The following is a 16,101-nucleotide window of genomic DNA, read 5'->3' as shown; positions in this document are numbered from 1 at the left end:
AGAGAGATGATGGAGTTAGTAGTGGTAGTGGTAAAGTAATGAACAAATGAGGATAATGAAGTGGTTAACGAAGAGGAGAAAAAATGATGCTAATGATGATAAGGATAATTTAAAATTTTTATGTTATTTTTTAGTGTTCGAATAATTTTTAATAATTTTATTGTATAAAACCCATATTTTATTAGTACAAATGATAATTCTTTTTTTTTTATGGATAAATGTAAGCGATTTTAAGTTTCCTAGGTAGAAATAATAATTTACTATTTATATTAATATTCCATTTGATTCTTTCAAGTGTAGGTAGATATAATAATTTACTATTTATATTAATATTCCATTTGATTCTTTCAAGTAAAGATGATGACTATTGACTCAAAATTTATTTATTGTTAACTTATATGACATCAACTAATAAAGAATCTTAACTAGCAAAATACATTTATTAATAGAATTTAATTTTGATGTATCAATCCACTACTTGTCATAATTGAATTCAGAATATACTATGTTCCACTCTTACCCCTCCTCCAACACAGCAAAACTACCCGTAACAATAATTCAGAATAGCAATGTCCTCTGAACAAATAAAAAAGACTTCTTAATGGATCACTTGATTACAGATAAGTATGCTGGCCTTGATCAAAAGAAATTTCTTAAAACACAACGATGTATAGAACTTGGTTGCTACGAAATAAGAACACTGAAAGCAATATAATCAGTTGTATTCGCCGTGTTTCACTTTACTATTTTCTTTGTGAAGTCTGTGAATTCGTGACTGCAAAATTTGAAAGAACCACAACCTATTAAAATACATAATTATAATGTGCCTCGCCCATCACTACCTGTCTTCATAAACTTATGGTAGCAGATGAGCATGTTCCAGTGCAAAGTAAATCCCTTGAATAATCCACATTCTAACCCTTAAGCACGCCTAGTTGCTTCTTTTCCTTTCTCAACTTGATCGAGGTTCTTGCTAAATTCCCTTGCTCTCTGAAATGGTACACAGTGAAATCATAAGGCCAGGAATACAATAACAACAACAAAGCCTTTACCTATTAGGTATCAAACTGCATATTTTATTGACATAACTTGTAAATAAACAACACCAATAGCAACCATACATTCAGAATTCTAGAAAAAAAAGTTCCAACATCAATAGGAACAAGCTTGAATCTAAAAGTGAAACTGACCTTATTTTTGTTTATCAACATGCAAAACAGTTGCAATATGGAAATGTACAAACCCTTACCAACCATATCCAATTGACTGCAACAAGGAAGGAGAAACTAATTCATGCAAAGATGCCAGAATAATTATGTAAACTAACTTACATTAAAATTTAAATTTCCTAACTGCTTTCTGCAAAATGCTTCTACTACACTTGAGAGTAACATGATAATCTAAAATGTTTTAAAGACGCACAAGAGCAAACAGGAAGGCCAGTGAAGAAAATTAGCAATACAACAAAGTCAATCTCAGCTTAGAAACTATCTGTGCTTGTCAATATCCCTTCTTTTGCAACACTTCTTTTTTATATGCCTCCCAATTTCAAAACTTCTCATGATTTTTATTGTTACATGTAGTCGTGTCATGCAAGCAAACATATTTGCAAGGAGAAAGATATCCACATCCACAAATACATTGCCAAATCTGCAAATTTTGCTGGCATTGAAAGAACATTGTAATAAAGAGATCACAAGGCATGTGGATGCACTAATTTGCATCAATTCTAAAACCATGGGGAAGTGTAAGTCCATGAAGTTTTAAACTTTAGCAACCAAGATGAACCAAAGTGTAATCAAGACAAAAAGGAAGAATTCATAGAGCTTCTTTTGCTAACAAGGTCATTAATGCAGCTAAACATATAACTGAATATTGACTCCCCAGCATTACTCATCCAATACATCATAAATGACTATTGAATAAATTCTACAGATGGAGGGTAACCGATCACAGTCTTATAAAATCTGATTAGTGACCTGATAAATAATAATAAATACTGTTTCCAAATTTATGAAAAACTAGCCTAATGTATAATGCATTTTACTTCCTGAATAATTCATGGAAAAAACGAGCATCTATAGTTGAAATTTTCCAAGCTCTTGCCTATATTATGCCTTGTCTGTTATAAAGGAAACTTTATCCTCCCAAGGGGTACTTATATTATTTTCTGATTTTTCTCCAAATAAACAAAGGACCAAATATCTCACACACAAAATCCATTTCAAGAAACAAAAGAGAGAGAGATGTGATAGGGGAGAAGTAGCGTTAGACGAAGTTCTGACCAGAGTATCTTAACAATAAGTCGCAATAACCAACCACAGCAGTAAGAAGTGAAAAGAATTCCAAATCCAAGCTAGCAAGATTTCTGTTTCAGGCTTTCAACATAATTGCATACCACTCATAATGGAAGCTGTCAACATCTTGCAATCTAAAACCTCCTTCAAATTGATATCGATCAAAGTGTGCAAAATAATCCATGTAAAACTACAAAAATGCAAGCTATAAAGCAATTTCCCAACCAGAAAACACACCAGATCATACTTAATCAATTTCCAGTTTTCCTCACTAACAAATAGAAACAATCCATACACTTGAATGCAATGTATATGCGGAAAGACAGAATCAGTTTTCCTCTACCAAAACAATGAACACCATGAGTTAGACACTAAGAAGAAGGACTGACCGCGGATTGGATGGGAGGGGGATCAAAATCGATGGAGCGGACGGACATCTTGGCGATCTCAGTGATGGCGGCGTCTCTGACGGCAGCATCGTCACTGGTGAGCTCTTCATAGGCAGCCTCAAATGCCTCCTGCCAAAACCGCGGCAGCCTGATCCTGCGGCTGTTGGTGTACACGTCCCACATGTGCCTCACCACCTTCTCCCTCTCCTCCATCTCCTGCAACAGCATGCATCATACATAAATAAAATTTACAAGATCCAACCTGCAGAGCAAAGCAAAGAGAGAAAGGGAAAGAAGCATACAAGGACGTCGAGGTCGTCGTGGATTGGGATGTCGAGGTCGTTGGAGAGGGAGTTGAGTGTGCCGGACCACCGTAGGGAAACGGTGCCGGTGAACATGGACCAGAACGCCAGAAGCAATATGGCCGCAAGTGCCCAGAACTTGTACCTTCCTTTCCCCAACATAACTGAGTCCGAACTTTCCTTCTTCGTGCTCGCTGTCGTCGTTGGAAGCGCGTCTTCATCCTGTGATAATTTTCTTTTTCTCTCTTTTTTTTTTTTTGGTTATGTAAAATTGGAAATATTTCGCTGTTTGAGTTGGCGGTGGTGCAGTGGCGTCACCACTTTCGGACTCAGATTTGCGAAAAGGGAGAAAATATTGAGCCCGATCTGATATGAATCAACGTGAGAGTGAGTGTGACCGCGTTTTGGTGTGTTACTAATACTCACTCAGATACTCTGCGATGCGAGAGAGTGAATGAAGCAGAATTTTCATTTATTTTTTTGAGAAAAAAAAATTAAAAAACAGAAAACGACGGATTTAATGGCCGTGTGGGGCACCACATTTTGTTACCTTTGATTTCGATGACTTTGGTCTGATGTGGGATAATCGCGAGCGTTAATTTGAGAGATACCATTTAATGTGAATGTTTACATCGGTGCGAACCGACACCAAGACGACATCGTTTTGTATGCGATTTCATTTGACCTGGGTACTGGTTAGTTACTTAGTTGGCACGAGGTGACACTTCAGCCTTCAGGAACCACCCGGCTATAGTCCTCTACTAAGATGAAGAATTAAGAGTCGCTTCACAATGTTACTCACACTTTGCTATTGTATTTTAAAGTATTAACTTATTCAAAAAACAAGTGATTTCTCTCTTTTCTGATCTTTATCTGTTTTTCCAGATTCGTACCCACAAGATAAAAATGGCACAAAGTAATCAGCAATCACTCACAGGAGAGATAAAGCAAAGAAAAGAAATCAACATATAAAACGCAAAACAATTAATAATTCAAATTTACAAGTACGTGCGTCACAGGCATGGAAATACTGTGGTAACAATTTAGCAATTTTGTCAATTTTAAAGGGTGACGCTGCTGCACTTCTCAAGAATTAGGAGTGTCACGCACTCTAATTTTAGTACGTCGTTGTCTCGTTGATCAGCATTATTAATTTAGTATTTAAGAAATAGATTATGTAAGACTTACATAATAACACTTCTTGGGCTGGTCACATCTCTCAATGAATAAAATCGAGCAAAAATTGTGAAACAAATGCATTTCATTTGTAAAACGTGCTTTACTTTAGGACGTATGAGTATATGCACACTGCTAGATGAGTACTACCACAATCTGCTGTGGAATCAATTTCATGCTTGTCATTACATAATATATATGATATGATTTGATGTGGGCAAAAATACATAGGCTTATTTTCTATTATAAAGTATTTGGTGTCTTTCCTAAGCCAGAAGGAGGCATAAAGCTCTCAGCAGTCAAACCCCGTACATTAAAATCTACCTCCTCAATCTTCCACCTCTCTTCCAATTCTCTTTTATGGTTACTTGATTGCTCACCATATCTTGAAACTGTGACTCGAGTCTTACCACTGTGTGACACATTTATCCCATCAACGTACTTATAATCCTCCATCACTGACTCTAGGCTTGTTTCCCAGAAAATATCATTGTCATCTTTGGTTCTCATAGTGAGTAACCTAGAGTCCTCAAACTGGACCATGAGCCCGGATCGTTGGCTGAAATACCCCCATATGGTGTGGTGGATGATCTCAAAGTTTGGGCCTCCTTGGGCCTCACGAATAGCCGGGCTTGTCTCCAACTTTAGAATGAAGCATTCTTCGTCGTTTATTATTTTCTCTCCTATGCACGCGGCATTCAAAAATAAGTTAGCCGTAGCTCTCGGATCCAATCCCTAAAATCCAAAAGCAAATCATTCATATTTGATTTGATAATTGATATAAAATTTGAAACGAATACAATCTGTCATCCTTTGTACGGAATTAATTTAGTGACAAATGTTTTGTTTGTATCCCTATGCGAATTAACATTGAAATTTGTAGGATGCATACCTGAAGGAAGCGACGGAGAGGTCTAGGGGCACCTTTAGAAATGGGAGTTTGTTGGTTAGAGGAATGACGCCATGAGAGCTTGCCATTGCTACCACAAACAACCTTACAACCGGCAACAACCACCTCCAAGCACCACAAATCAGGATCCTTCTGCCACAAAACAAAACCCCCAATCTCTTCAGAAGTCTTCTTCACTTCTAATACCCCTTCCGTCTGATGAAAATCCGAAGCACTAATCTTGATCTGCCCCGTCACACACATGCTCTCCACGGCATTCAACGCCGGCGGCCCTCCCGTCGCCGCTATATATTGTTGCACTATATACTTAGCGGTTGATGCTTCCTACATCATCATATATAGCAGTTGGATTGTTATACGTTAATAATGATAATAATGACGATGATATATGATGGCTTGTTTTCATTTCTTACGATGGAACTATCTCTGACAGGACGGTGGATGGAATGGCCTAACTGGACCTGAAGAGGGATGAGAGGGGATCCAACGAGGTAGAGAAGAAAACGAAGCTCGTTCAAGCGTGCAGAAACGGCAGGGGATGATAACTTGTCCTCGGTTTGAGCCTTCATCCACGTCAGCATGTTCTGCCACCTCACTGTCACGTTGCTTCCCATGGTTGCGAACATTTCCTCCGGTATTGGTATTTCCAGAACAGTCTCCAACCCATCTTCTTTATCAATGTTCGGACAAAGCCTCCTCAACGATGACTTTGCAGCTGCTTGTTTCATCAGTTGTTTCTGTGTGTTTTGTTTCTTTAATTTCTTTCTATTTTCTTGTGGTATGGTGTGGTATGTTAGAGAGAGAGAGAAATGAAAGGGTACAGAGTCAAAGGCAAAAGAGGTTTGTATGAGTGGAGAGGATAAAGATGGATGTATTGTTTTCCTTAAAGGCTCTCCTTGCTTGTAGCTCATGTGTGGGCATAAATTAGAGTCATCAATCTTTGTCAAATCAACTATAATGTCAGGTCCAAAATTGTGCATGCTCTTTAACACCAAATTTAATCTGAACTTTAATTTTAATTTAAACATGGTGCGCGCAGAACATTATGCATGTGATAACAAGTACTAATTAATATTTGGTCAAGTTCCGTTGTGCCATGCATAACATCCATTTGAATTCGAGCGTACTATAATAAAGCAACGATATCTTATTCTTGCTCTATTTCATCGCCACCAACAACCAATGCTACAAGGGGATTGCTCCCATACCCCAAAACGAAAATGCTACTTGTACAACAAAATTCAGTTTTCGATCAGCCTTTAATACTAAGTGATTGTTAGATGATAAATTTATATGTACCAATATATTTAAAATACGGACAAGTAATAATAAGCCACGTGGAATTTATTTTTCACATCAGCATTTAATTTTTTCTTTTTTAAATATATATTATATCACCACTTTTACTAATACACCCCTTTAATTAAACTAAAACAAAAATATATTTTTTATTTAATTTTATAAAAAATCTTAAACATCCTTCCTTTATTTGATTAGACAAAAATACCCTTTTAAATTAATCAAATTTTAGAATTCAATTAATCCTAATTTTATAGTTTCAAATAATTAAAACAATAAAACAAAAACATATTAAAAAAATAAAAATTCAAAATTATTTTTCATCTGTGTTAAACATAATAAAAAAAACAAAAAACCAAAATTGTTCTTCATCTGGGTTCAGAAACTCTCTCGTTCATGCCTCTGAAAGTTTCAGTATTCTTCATCTTCTTCTTTCCTCTTCCTATCCTCTCTCTGTCTCTTAACCGTTTCCAGAAATCTCCTTTTCTGGAATCCGTCCATCGGAAAGTTCAGAAACTTGCCATCGTTGGAAGATCAACGCTTCTCCGTCGTTATCTCGGGGTTTGACTCTAGGGTTCATACTTTGGGATCTGATTCGTGGAGAAGGATTCAGCACTTTTCTCTCAGCAGCACTGCGTGTTGTCCTGGAAGATTCGTGAGCGGCATGCTTAATTGGTTGGATAAGAATTGATTCATTGTTTCCCTCGATTTGGCATTGGAGTCGTATCGATGAATTTCGCTTCCTGATTTTGGAGGTAACAATAGTGATGAGTTTGAATTGACATTAAAAGTCTTCAAGAACAGTTTATGTGTTCTCTCATGCTGTAGCCATTTCACTGATGTTTGGATCATGAAGGATTATGGAATTGCAGTCTTGGACTAAGCTATTGAGTGTACATGATTTGATATATTATCCTGAATTTCTTGGATTCGATTTTAATGTTCCGCGCGCTACGAGGACGATTTGTATTTCCGACGAACCGTGTAGCTTCGGAGGTATATGTTGAGAGTTTGATATCGCCTTATTTATTATGATGCATTCTGTTGATACTTGCTGCCAAGGTTTTTCGAAGAATCTGCACATTTTTGCTTGTAGGTTTGTGAGAATTACTAAAAGCAACGTCACTGGTATGCTTGTTTGATTTAGCCTTGAAGAAATTATATTACTTTGTCATGGTTATTAACTTATACTCTATTATTATATGGGGTATCCCATAGAGTCCAAAATCTGTTAACCAATTCTGTTAGTGTGAGTATATAGATAGATAGAGTCCCTTATGACTTAGCTTTTGTATTCATCTTCAATTGATCTATGAAATCATAGATGATATTCAGTCATTACAATATGTTTAATTTCTAATGTATTTTTGATAATTTAACAATATGTTTTACAACTTTAAACCTTAGTCTAAAATAAAATGGAAAGACATTAAAGAGAGAAAAATGATCACAAAAGGAGAGTTACACTTAGTATGTGTAAGAAGAGGGATATAGTTTGACCAAAAGCTATCCATAGCTATGGATTCAATAGCTTACATATTAAGAGAGCAATAGAACATTTCTGGCCCTATCTCCAACCATGTAACTGAAACACCCAAAATATGATTAGCAGAAAACTATAAGACTTAATACACAACTAACTTTATGAATATTTGCCCAAAAGGTTACCCAAAATAATGTTATCCTAAACTATCATACATAGTGCGTTTATCTTGACATTTTTGACATGTCATATTTGTATGAGGTTAACCAAATAACAAAAGCTGTCATGATCGCATAATAATGAAGTATATCCTGTGTGGATTGATGCCTTGATCACTTTTGCACCAGCTAGTGTGGCTGCATATATTCTCCAACTCTAACCGGATCCATGCGGATCTAAGAGTGATGAGTTTGGAAAACTCTAAATTAACATTTGTGATGACTAAACATTATTAATTTAATTAACTATAAAATATTAATTCATATGGGCTGATTAAATTAATTTTTACAAATACAGGTTTTTCTTGGGCCGAAAGATGTTTGCTAGCCCAAGACACATTCAGCAGTTATATAAAGTTTTATCAATCACTATGGCTGAATTGATTATCATGATACATGGGTCAGGATGAATTTTGTTGTTGCAAGCCCAAATCAAAATCTATAGCCGTGTTGAATGTTTCCTACTTTATTGGGGCTGAATTATTATTATGGGCCAAGTTGATATATTATTGTTACAAGCTCAAGACTTTGGTAGTTGCCCCAATGCATGATCCGAAAAATAATCCATCAGGAAAGCAAATGTTATCATTTGCCTTGTGTCTTCCAACGGATCCCATTCTTTTTCTTAGGATGGATTTCAAATTTAATTTGCTAGCATTGGAAACATGAGAGAGATTATCATTGATATGATTGATGGCATTGAAAGCTACACGCTTCTCAGGGAAGTAAAAATAACTTTTACCAATTAATTTGTTTAACTTATTTAATTGCTTACCTTCCAAGTTGTTTCTTCTCTCTCATCTCTCTCTTCCTTTCGGACAATACCTAGGAAACCATGGAAGCAAAAATGAGCTACCAAAGGAAAAGAAAAGCAAGTCTAAAGACCATCATGATGATGGCAAGAAAACATAAAAAATATAAAGTATGCTGTGGCTTAGATCTTCAACCATGAATGGTAAGATATGGTGACAAGATCTTGGCTTCTTCATACCAAAAAAGGTAGAAGGAGATTCGGCCAGCAAGGAGGAGATCCTTGGTGGGATGGCTTATCTCTGATTCTGCTCAACTACCACAGAAAGTAGCTAGTGTGGCGAAGTGATGGAAGAGGCAGAGATTGGAGCAGATGAAGCCATCATCATCATGAAGCATCAAGGGCCAGAAATCCATCTTGGAGAGTAAGCCATGGATGGAGCGCTCAGATTGATGAAGTCTGATGACCAAGGAAGAACTAGAGGTATATGCATGTTGGGTTTTGCATGGATTACCCCTTCTCTCTCTTTGGCCGAACCGGTTATATGTGAAGGAAAAGAAGTTAAGCTTGGTTTTGTTTCAACTGTGAAGGCTTCTCCTCTTTATAAAAGGGGTGAACAGTCATGGTTTGATTCAAGGAAAAAGAGTGAGAGTGCAAGGCATAGAATTCTCAGAGCTACCTAAGCTAACAGATTTTCTTCTCCTTCAATGTATTCTGTTTTGTATTTTTCTGTTTAATTTTATCATGTCTTGAGTCTCATGGAAAAAGGCAAACAGTGAGGTTTGTATGAAAAAGCCATAGAGCGGAAAAAGGCAGAGAGTGCAAAATTAAAAGAAAAAGCCATAGATGTCCTTAGAGTTCATTTGTTCATCTATGTTGTGTTTCATGATTCTGTGGGAATCCCCTTGTAAGTTGGGTTAGCACTTTACAGTTTGTAATCAGAATGATTATAGTAAAATTCCATCATTATTGTGATGGAGACTGGATGTAGGCTGCACTACACTTAGCAGCTGAACCAGGATATATCTGGGTGTAATTTTCTCTCTCTTTTACTCTATTTCTGTTTCTACTGCACAGGAGCCAAAACAAAAAATATCTCGTGCCAAGTGACAAGACAAAAAGAAAAGTCTCGTGGCTAGGGACGAGACAAAAATAAAAAAGTCTCCTCAAAGACCAGAAAGTGTAATAAAAAAGGGGCTAAGATTCAACCCCCCTTCTCTTAGCCACTGAAAACCATCAATTGGTATCAGAGCTTGGTCTCAAAGAGATCAAGCTTTGCAGCTTGGAGAAAGGATCCACATGGCAGAAAGCAGTGGCACAAATCTGGTGTCCTACAATCTTACAGAAGGACAGTCAAGCAACAGACTGCTTCTTTTCAATAGGAAAAACTATACCTATTGGAAGGAGAGAATGAAGATCTTTGTACAAGCAGTAGACTATAGGCTTTGGAAGATCATCCTAGAAGGCCCTCAATTTCCAACCAACACAAGTGCTGAAGGAGTAGTCACACTTAAACTAGAAGCTAGCTGGACCGAGGAAGATAGAAAGAAGGTTGAGCTAAATGCTAAAGCTGTAAATCTGCTCAACTGTGCTATCAGCTTCGAGGAATACCGACGGGTGTCACGATGCACAACAGCAAAAAAAATTTGGGACAAACTGCAAATCACTCATGAGGAAACCACCATTGTAAAGAAGACTCGGATAGACATGTTAAACAGAGAGTATGAAATGTTTGCAATGAAGGAAGAAAAATCTATTGATGAACTGTTCGAATGGTTCAACACCATCATTGTTGGCTTGGATTAGGGGTGTAATCGGTTTCAGTTTGGTTCGGTTTTGGACCAAAAACAAACCGAACCGACTTGATCGGTTGAACGTTAATATCAACCATTCGGTTGACTACTTTCTGGACAACCGAACCGAACCGAACCGAACCAACAGCGGTTTGGTTCGGTCGGTTTTTTCGGTTTTTTTATACCTAATAAATAGAATTTAAAATATCATAAAATAAAGTTTAAAACCTTCAATAAACCAGAATAACAAGAGTATATCACATCCAAATCCAGTACAAATTCAACTTAATTAAATATAAAACAAAGGCAATTAAAAATGTCTAGCAAAACAACAAAAATAAACACACTTTAAACCACAACAGTCACTTTAAAACAAATAAAAACCAAACAGCCAATCAACCACCATGCTTAATCTGAATCCACACCAGACTCATCCTCATCTTCTCCGGTTGGTGCAATTTCTACAAAAATAAAACAAGAAAATCAATATAGATTATAAATATAATATAGATTATAGATTATATGCATAAACCATGAAAGGAACTACAAATTTCTTTTTTGCATACCTAATTCAAGTTTCTCAAACTCTTCAATAAGCTCCTCAAAATCAGTTGTCATTGGAGAAGCACGAAGCCAATTTTGTGTGCATATCAATGCCTCAACTGTCTTTGGAGTTAAATAACTCCTATAGTTGTTAAGCACTCTTCCACCAGTGCTAAAAGCTGATTCTGAAGCAACAGTTGAGACCGGCATTGCTAAGACATCTCTAGCTATTTGGGATAAGATAGGATACTTGCTAGAATTTACCTTCCACCAATTCAATATGTCAAAAGTATTTTGATCACCAGGCTTCTCTAAACCATCCATCAAATACAAATCCACCTCATTCTTGTTGATGATCTCATGAAAATGCACCTCCTTAAAAAAATCACCAACCATGTCACTATCAGGTACTCCCACATCTGATGCACCATCCATTGTTGTTGAAGTAAAAGATCTTCCCCCATTATTTGCATTCATATAGCATTCAAACATCTTGGAGAAGGTTTCTTTCACTTTTGCACCCAAAAAATCAGCATCATCCTTATCATATAGCTTTTCAAAGCTAAAGTTGACAAACTTCAACTTGTATCTAGGATCAAGAATCACAGCAACAAAAATCATCATGTTGATATTTTTAATGTTACCCCAGTACTTGTCATACTTAAGCTTCATCCTCTCAGCCATACTCCCAAGTAATGGATCTCGACTACCACAAGAAGCTTTGAACACACGCAAAATCTTACAAAACTCATGAAAATATTGAGAAGAAGTCACAAGCAAACTACCAGACACACTCTTTGTAACATCATGAAAAATTTTCAAGAATTCCATAAAGTGTTTTGCATTGTCCCAATCAATATTCCTCGGAATACCACCTTGCATTAGAGCATATTCTGTATCTCTCTCCCCTAGCCTCTTGAACGCCTTTTGAAACTTCAAACCACTTTCAAGCATGGTGTATGTAGAGTTCCATCTAGTGGGAACATCGAGTTGGACAGTACACTTGTCTTGTATCCTAGCTTCCTTAATGAAATTTTTGAACCTATTCATACGACTAGGGGAAGCACGCACATATCTAATAGCATTTCTTATCTTGCTAATAGATTCATGCATCTCTTTCAATCCATCATTAACAACAAGATTAAGAATATGTGCACAACACCTAACATGCAAATGCTCTCCTTTCAAAGGATGTAAATTCCAATCCTCCATTCTAGTTCTTAGATAAGATATTGCAGTATCATTAGAACTAGTGTTATCAACAGTAATTGTGAACACTCTAGATATCCCCCACCCCAAAAGACATCTCTCAATCTTTCTACCAATTGTTTCTCCCTTGTGGTTTTTAATAAGACAAAAATTAATAATCCTCTTTTGCAATTTCCAATCATGATCAATGTAATGAGCAGTGAGACACATATAATTCAGATTTTGCACAGAAGTCCAACAATCAGTAGTTAAACAAATAGATTGATTTGGTTGCTTGAACACAGTTTTCAACCTATTCTTCTCACTAATATAGAGATTCCAACAGTCCTTAGCAACAGTAATCCTTCCCGGAAGTGGAAATCTAGGTTGCACAATACTCATATAGAATCTAAATCCCTCCCCCTCAACAAACTTGAATGGTAGCTCATCAACAATTATCATCCTAGCAAGGGCTTTTCTACACATTTCAGCATCAAAAGTAACTGCAGTAAATACCCCTTCACCCTCTTTTTTTTGTTGGAAGGTAAGGATTGTTTGACTAGGGTCACCCGACTCCCTAGGAAATTTTTTACATTGGTTCAACAAATGATAATGCATATTAGTTGTACCATTTCTATGAGAGTCACATGCATATGATGCACCACACCAATTACATTTAGCCCTAGGATGTGATGGCTTGGACTTAGGATCCCTTGTAAAGTGTTCCCAAGTCAAAGATCTAGGTCTAGAAGGTTTTCTGTTACCTTCATTAGCTTCATCCTTGCTATCCTCTTCATCAGTTTCCACAGTGCTTGGAGATGGATTTGTTGGAGTTGCTCCCGGAGTTGCACCCACATTAGTTGAATGAACCTTCCTCTTCTTTGATCTAGGATGGGGCGGGGGTTTGGTAAGCACGCCGCTGTCCATTGAAGAACGTACCGCGGACTTAACAATTTCACCCCCAATGAGAGGCGTCCGCTCACTGGGCACCTCATTGCTTGTTGGCTGCATATATATATAAACAGAACAATGAAAAATTAAGGTTTTTAATTCATGAATAGCACCAAAAGTATTGTTTCCAGCAACAAAATAAGCATCATTAACAGCTCTAACAGTCCACCAAAACAAGCATCATTAACAGCTCAAACAGTCCACCAAAACAAGCATCATTAACAGCTCAAACAGTCCACCAAAACAAGCATCATTTAATACTCACCAACTGCCATATAATCAACAGAATTTAAATTCATTAACAGCTCTAACAGTCCACCAAAACAAGCATCATTAACAGCTCAAATAGTCCACCAAAACAAGCATCATTTAATACTCACCAACTGCCATATAATCAACAGAATTTAAATTCATTAACAGCTCAAACAGTCCACCAAAACAAGCATCTTAAAAATTTAAGGAATAAAAGGTGAAGGAAGTAAATGAGGTCAATCATCATATGGGACAAGTATTCCTGTAAGCATTGATTGCATGCCAAGAACATGTTTCATAAAATGGCACCAAAGAGAAACAGGAACAAATTTTTAACATCCTTTTCAACAATTCCAAGTAGCAATATGAAATAATATGCAATTTCACTTTCAAAACCATGACAGATAAAAAACAACTTTCAAAACCATAATAGATAAAAAACAAGGCAAATACAATGAAAATTATGGACAAATAAAATAAGCTGTAGTCGGGTAGAACAACCAGCTTTGAAAGTTTTAGAGAAATCATAAGGAACTATATTCCCATCTTTAATGATCAAATAACAGCCAAATAACTTCAGCGTAAACAAGCTCTTTGATTATTAACATAAATATTTTTACATTTTAATCAATGTAAGGATGTTGAAAAGACCAAAGGAACCAGTAACACTTCACCCAATTTAATTTGTGTTCAAAGTGTTTCAACAATCATATATAAAAGGGCTTCAAAGTTACTACTTTTCTGTTCATATATTTGATAGAATACACAATATTCTTGCAATATAGAAATGGATTCTACTATCTTTATTCAACCACATAGTCATGCAAAAAGTAAATTCTTTATCACCAACTACAAAAAGTAAAAACAGATACCAAGATCAGATTGCATAGTAACAAAGAATTTTCTTGGAATTGAAGTTCATAGAACAGATTCTATGCAGTTTGTCCCAAACAAAATATATAATAGACCTTCTATCAAAATTGGGAATGAGTGAAGCTAGTCCAATGCCTATCTCAATGATTTCATCCCTAAAATTACTATCAACTGCCACTTTTAGCCAGTTCATGCATAATCCACTAAAGCTGAATTCTAAAGCTTGACAGTTGGTGAAGCAGAGATCACATGGGTTTAGAATCTACTTCAAAAATTAAACATCAAACTTCATATTACCTCACAAGTAATGTATTCAATGAATGTCTCTATTTTTCATCCAGGAAAAAAATTAAAATAAAAAATAAAGCGATGCATTATCCTGTGAGTTCTTAATGCAGCCAATACAAACAGAATTTCTAGCTACATAATTTCTAAAAAACATAACCACAAAGGCACAAACAGAATTTCTCAAAATCATAACTACAAACAGAATTTGTAAAAACAATTGTTCAGGTTAAATCAAGCACAATATCACTAAACAGAATCTCTAACAATAATTGTTCAGAATTTCTAACCTCCGAAGAAGACATTCTGGAGTTGCTTTCTGCAGGAGATGGCTTGGTGACAGGAGGGCTGCTCGGCGCTCGATTTGGATTGCGACGGCCACTGGAGTCTTGCTTGGCGACTGGACTGCTGCTCGGTGACAGGACTGCTTCTCGGTGAATGGATTGCGCCTCGGCGACGGTGACCCAGCGAGGCAGCGACGGCAACCCAGCGACGGTGACCCTGCGAGGCAACCCTGCGACGGCGATGACTGAAGACAAGAAGAGAGGAAGAGAAGCTAGGGTTCTCCTTCAGGGTCTCCTTCTCTCGAGCATGGTGGAATCGAAGGTGGAACTGTGGAAGTGTGGAACCGTGGAAGAGAAGAACAGAGGAAGAAAGCTAGGGCTCCGGATTCATTCGCGTAAAAGAGAGGAAGAAGGCTAGGGTTGTGTGTGAAGTTGCCCTTTTATACCTAGGTTAAAGGGTAACTTAGTAAAAACACACCATTGAACCTTCATTTTTCGGTTCGGTCCGGTTCGGTTCGGTTTCTGCCGAGTCAACCAAAAACCGAACCGAACCGATCGGTTTGCTTCGAAAAAAACAAAAAAAAAACCGATTTTTTCGGTTTTCTAATCGGTTGTTGTAAAATTCGGTTCGGTTCTGCGATAATTTTCGGTCCGGTTCGATAATTTACACCCCTAGCTTGGATGCTATAGGAATAACACATTCTGATTCTGTGCTTGTGAGAAAAATGTTGAGATGTCTCACTAAAGAGTGGAAAACAAAAGCTTTATTTATTTCTGAGAGCAGTAGTCTTGATTCCATGACTTTTGATGATCTGAGAGGAAACCTTCTTGCTTTTGAAAATACTTATTTAAAAAAGGATTCAAAAAAGAAAGGAATTGCTTTTTCTTCTGTGACTAACCCTCTGGATGATAAATCCCGTGATAACTCCTCTGAAAATGAATTTGTGTTGTTTGCCAAAAAATTTAGGAAAATGGTGAAGTTCAAAGGCAAAGGCGGCAGCTCAAGGAAAGTGAAGAAAGGCCTTAGCAAAGTAACTTATTACAACTGCAAAGAAATGGGGCACTTCAAATCTGATTGTCCCAAGTTAATGAAGGAGGAGAAGCAAA

At 36.8% G+C, this 16,101-nt stretch overlaps 3 protein-coding genes across 3 annotated transcripts; all 3 read right to left on the bottom strand.

The window, feature by feature from the left end:
• Window positions 1–412: 412 nt before the first annotated feature.
• On the bottom strand, window positions 413–3,602 carry LOC107487866 (uncharacterized). Its single transcript, XM_052261614.1, has 4 exons — window positions 3,539–3,602; window positions 2,989–3,233; window positions 2,687–2,902; window positions 413–990 (listed from the first exon to the last, which is right to left on the bottom strand). The coding sequence occupies exons 1-4, from the start codon at window positions 3,600–3,602 to the stop codon at window positions 922–924; spliced, it is 594 nt and encodes a 197-aa protein (XP_052117574.1). The 3' UTR covers window positions 413–921.
• A 784-nt stretch (window positions 3,603–4,386) lies between these two features.
• On the bottom strand, window positions 4,387–5,889 carry LOC107487809 (uncharacterized). Its single transcript, XM_016108509.3, has 3 exons — window positions 5,488–5,889; window positions 5,057–5,398; window positions 4,387–4,899 (listed from the first exon to the last, which is right to left on the bottom strand). The coding sequence occupies exons 1-3, from the start codon at window positions 5,800–5,802 to the stop codon at window positions 4,408–4,410; spliced, it is 1,149 nt and encodes a 382-aa protein (XP_015963995.3). The 5' UTR covers window positions 5,803–5,889; the 3' UTR covers window positions 4,387–4,407.
• A 5,407-nt stretch (window positions 5,890–11,296) lies between these two features.
• Window positions 11,297–15,486, bottom strand: LOC127747571 (zinc finger BED domain-containing protein RICESLEEPER 1-like; the record flags this gene model as incomplete). The annotated part of the gene is made up of 5 exons (XM_052261613.1): window positions 15,441–15,486; window positions 15,001–15,239; window positions 13,681–13,683; window positions 13,566–13,568; window positions 11,297–13,354 (listed from the first exon to the last, which is right to left on the bottom strand). Coding segments are annotated over exons 1-5 (2,349 nt in total), but the record flags the coding sequence as incomplete, so codon positions are not given.
• Window positions 15,487–16,101: the final 615 nt, after the last annotated feature.

Source organism: Arachis duranensis, chromosome 5, assembly GCF_000817695.3.
Source record: "Arachis duranensis cultivar V14167 chromosome 5, aradu.V14167.gnm2.J7QH, whole genome shotgun sequence".
In the NCBI taxonomy this organism is placed as follows: domain Eukaryota; kingdom Viridiplantae; phylum Streptophyta; class Magnoliopsida; order Fabales; family Fabaceae; genus Arachis; species Arachis duranensis.
The sequence above is the reverse complement of the archived record's forward strand: the minus strand, read 5'-3'. Positions and strand labels throughout refer to the sequence as shown.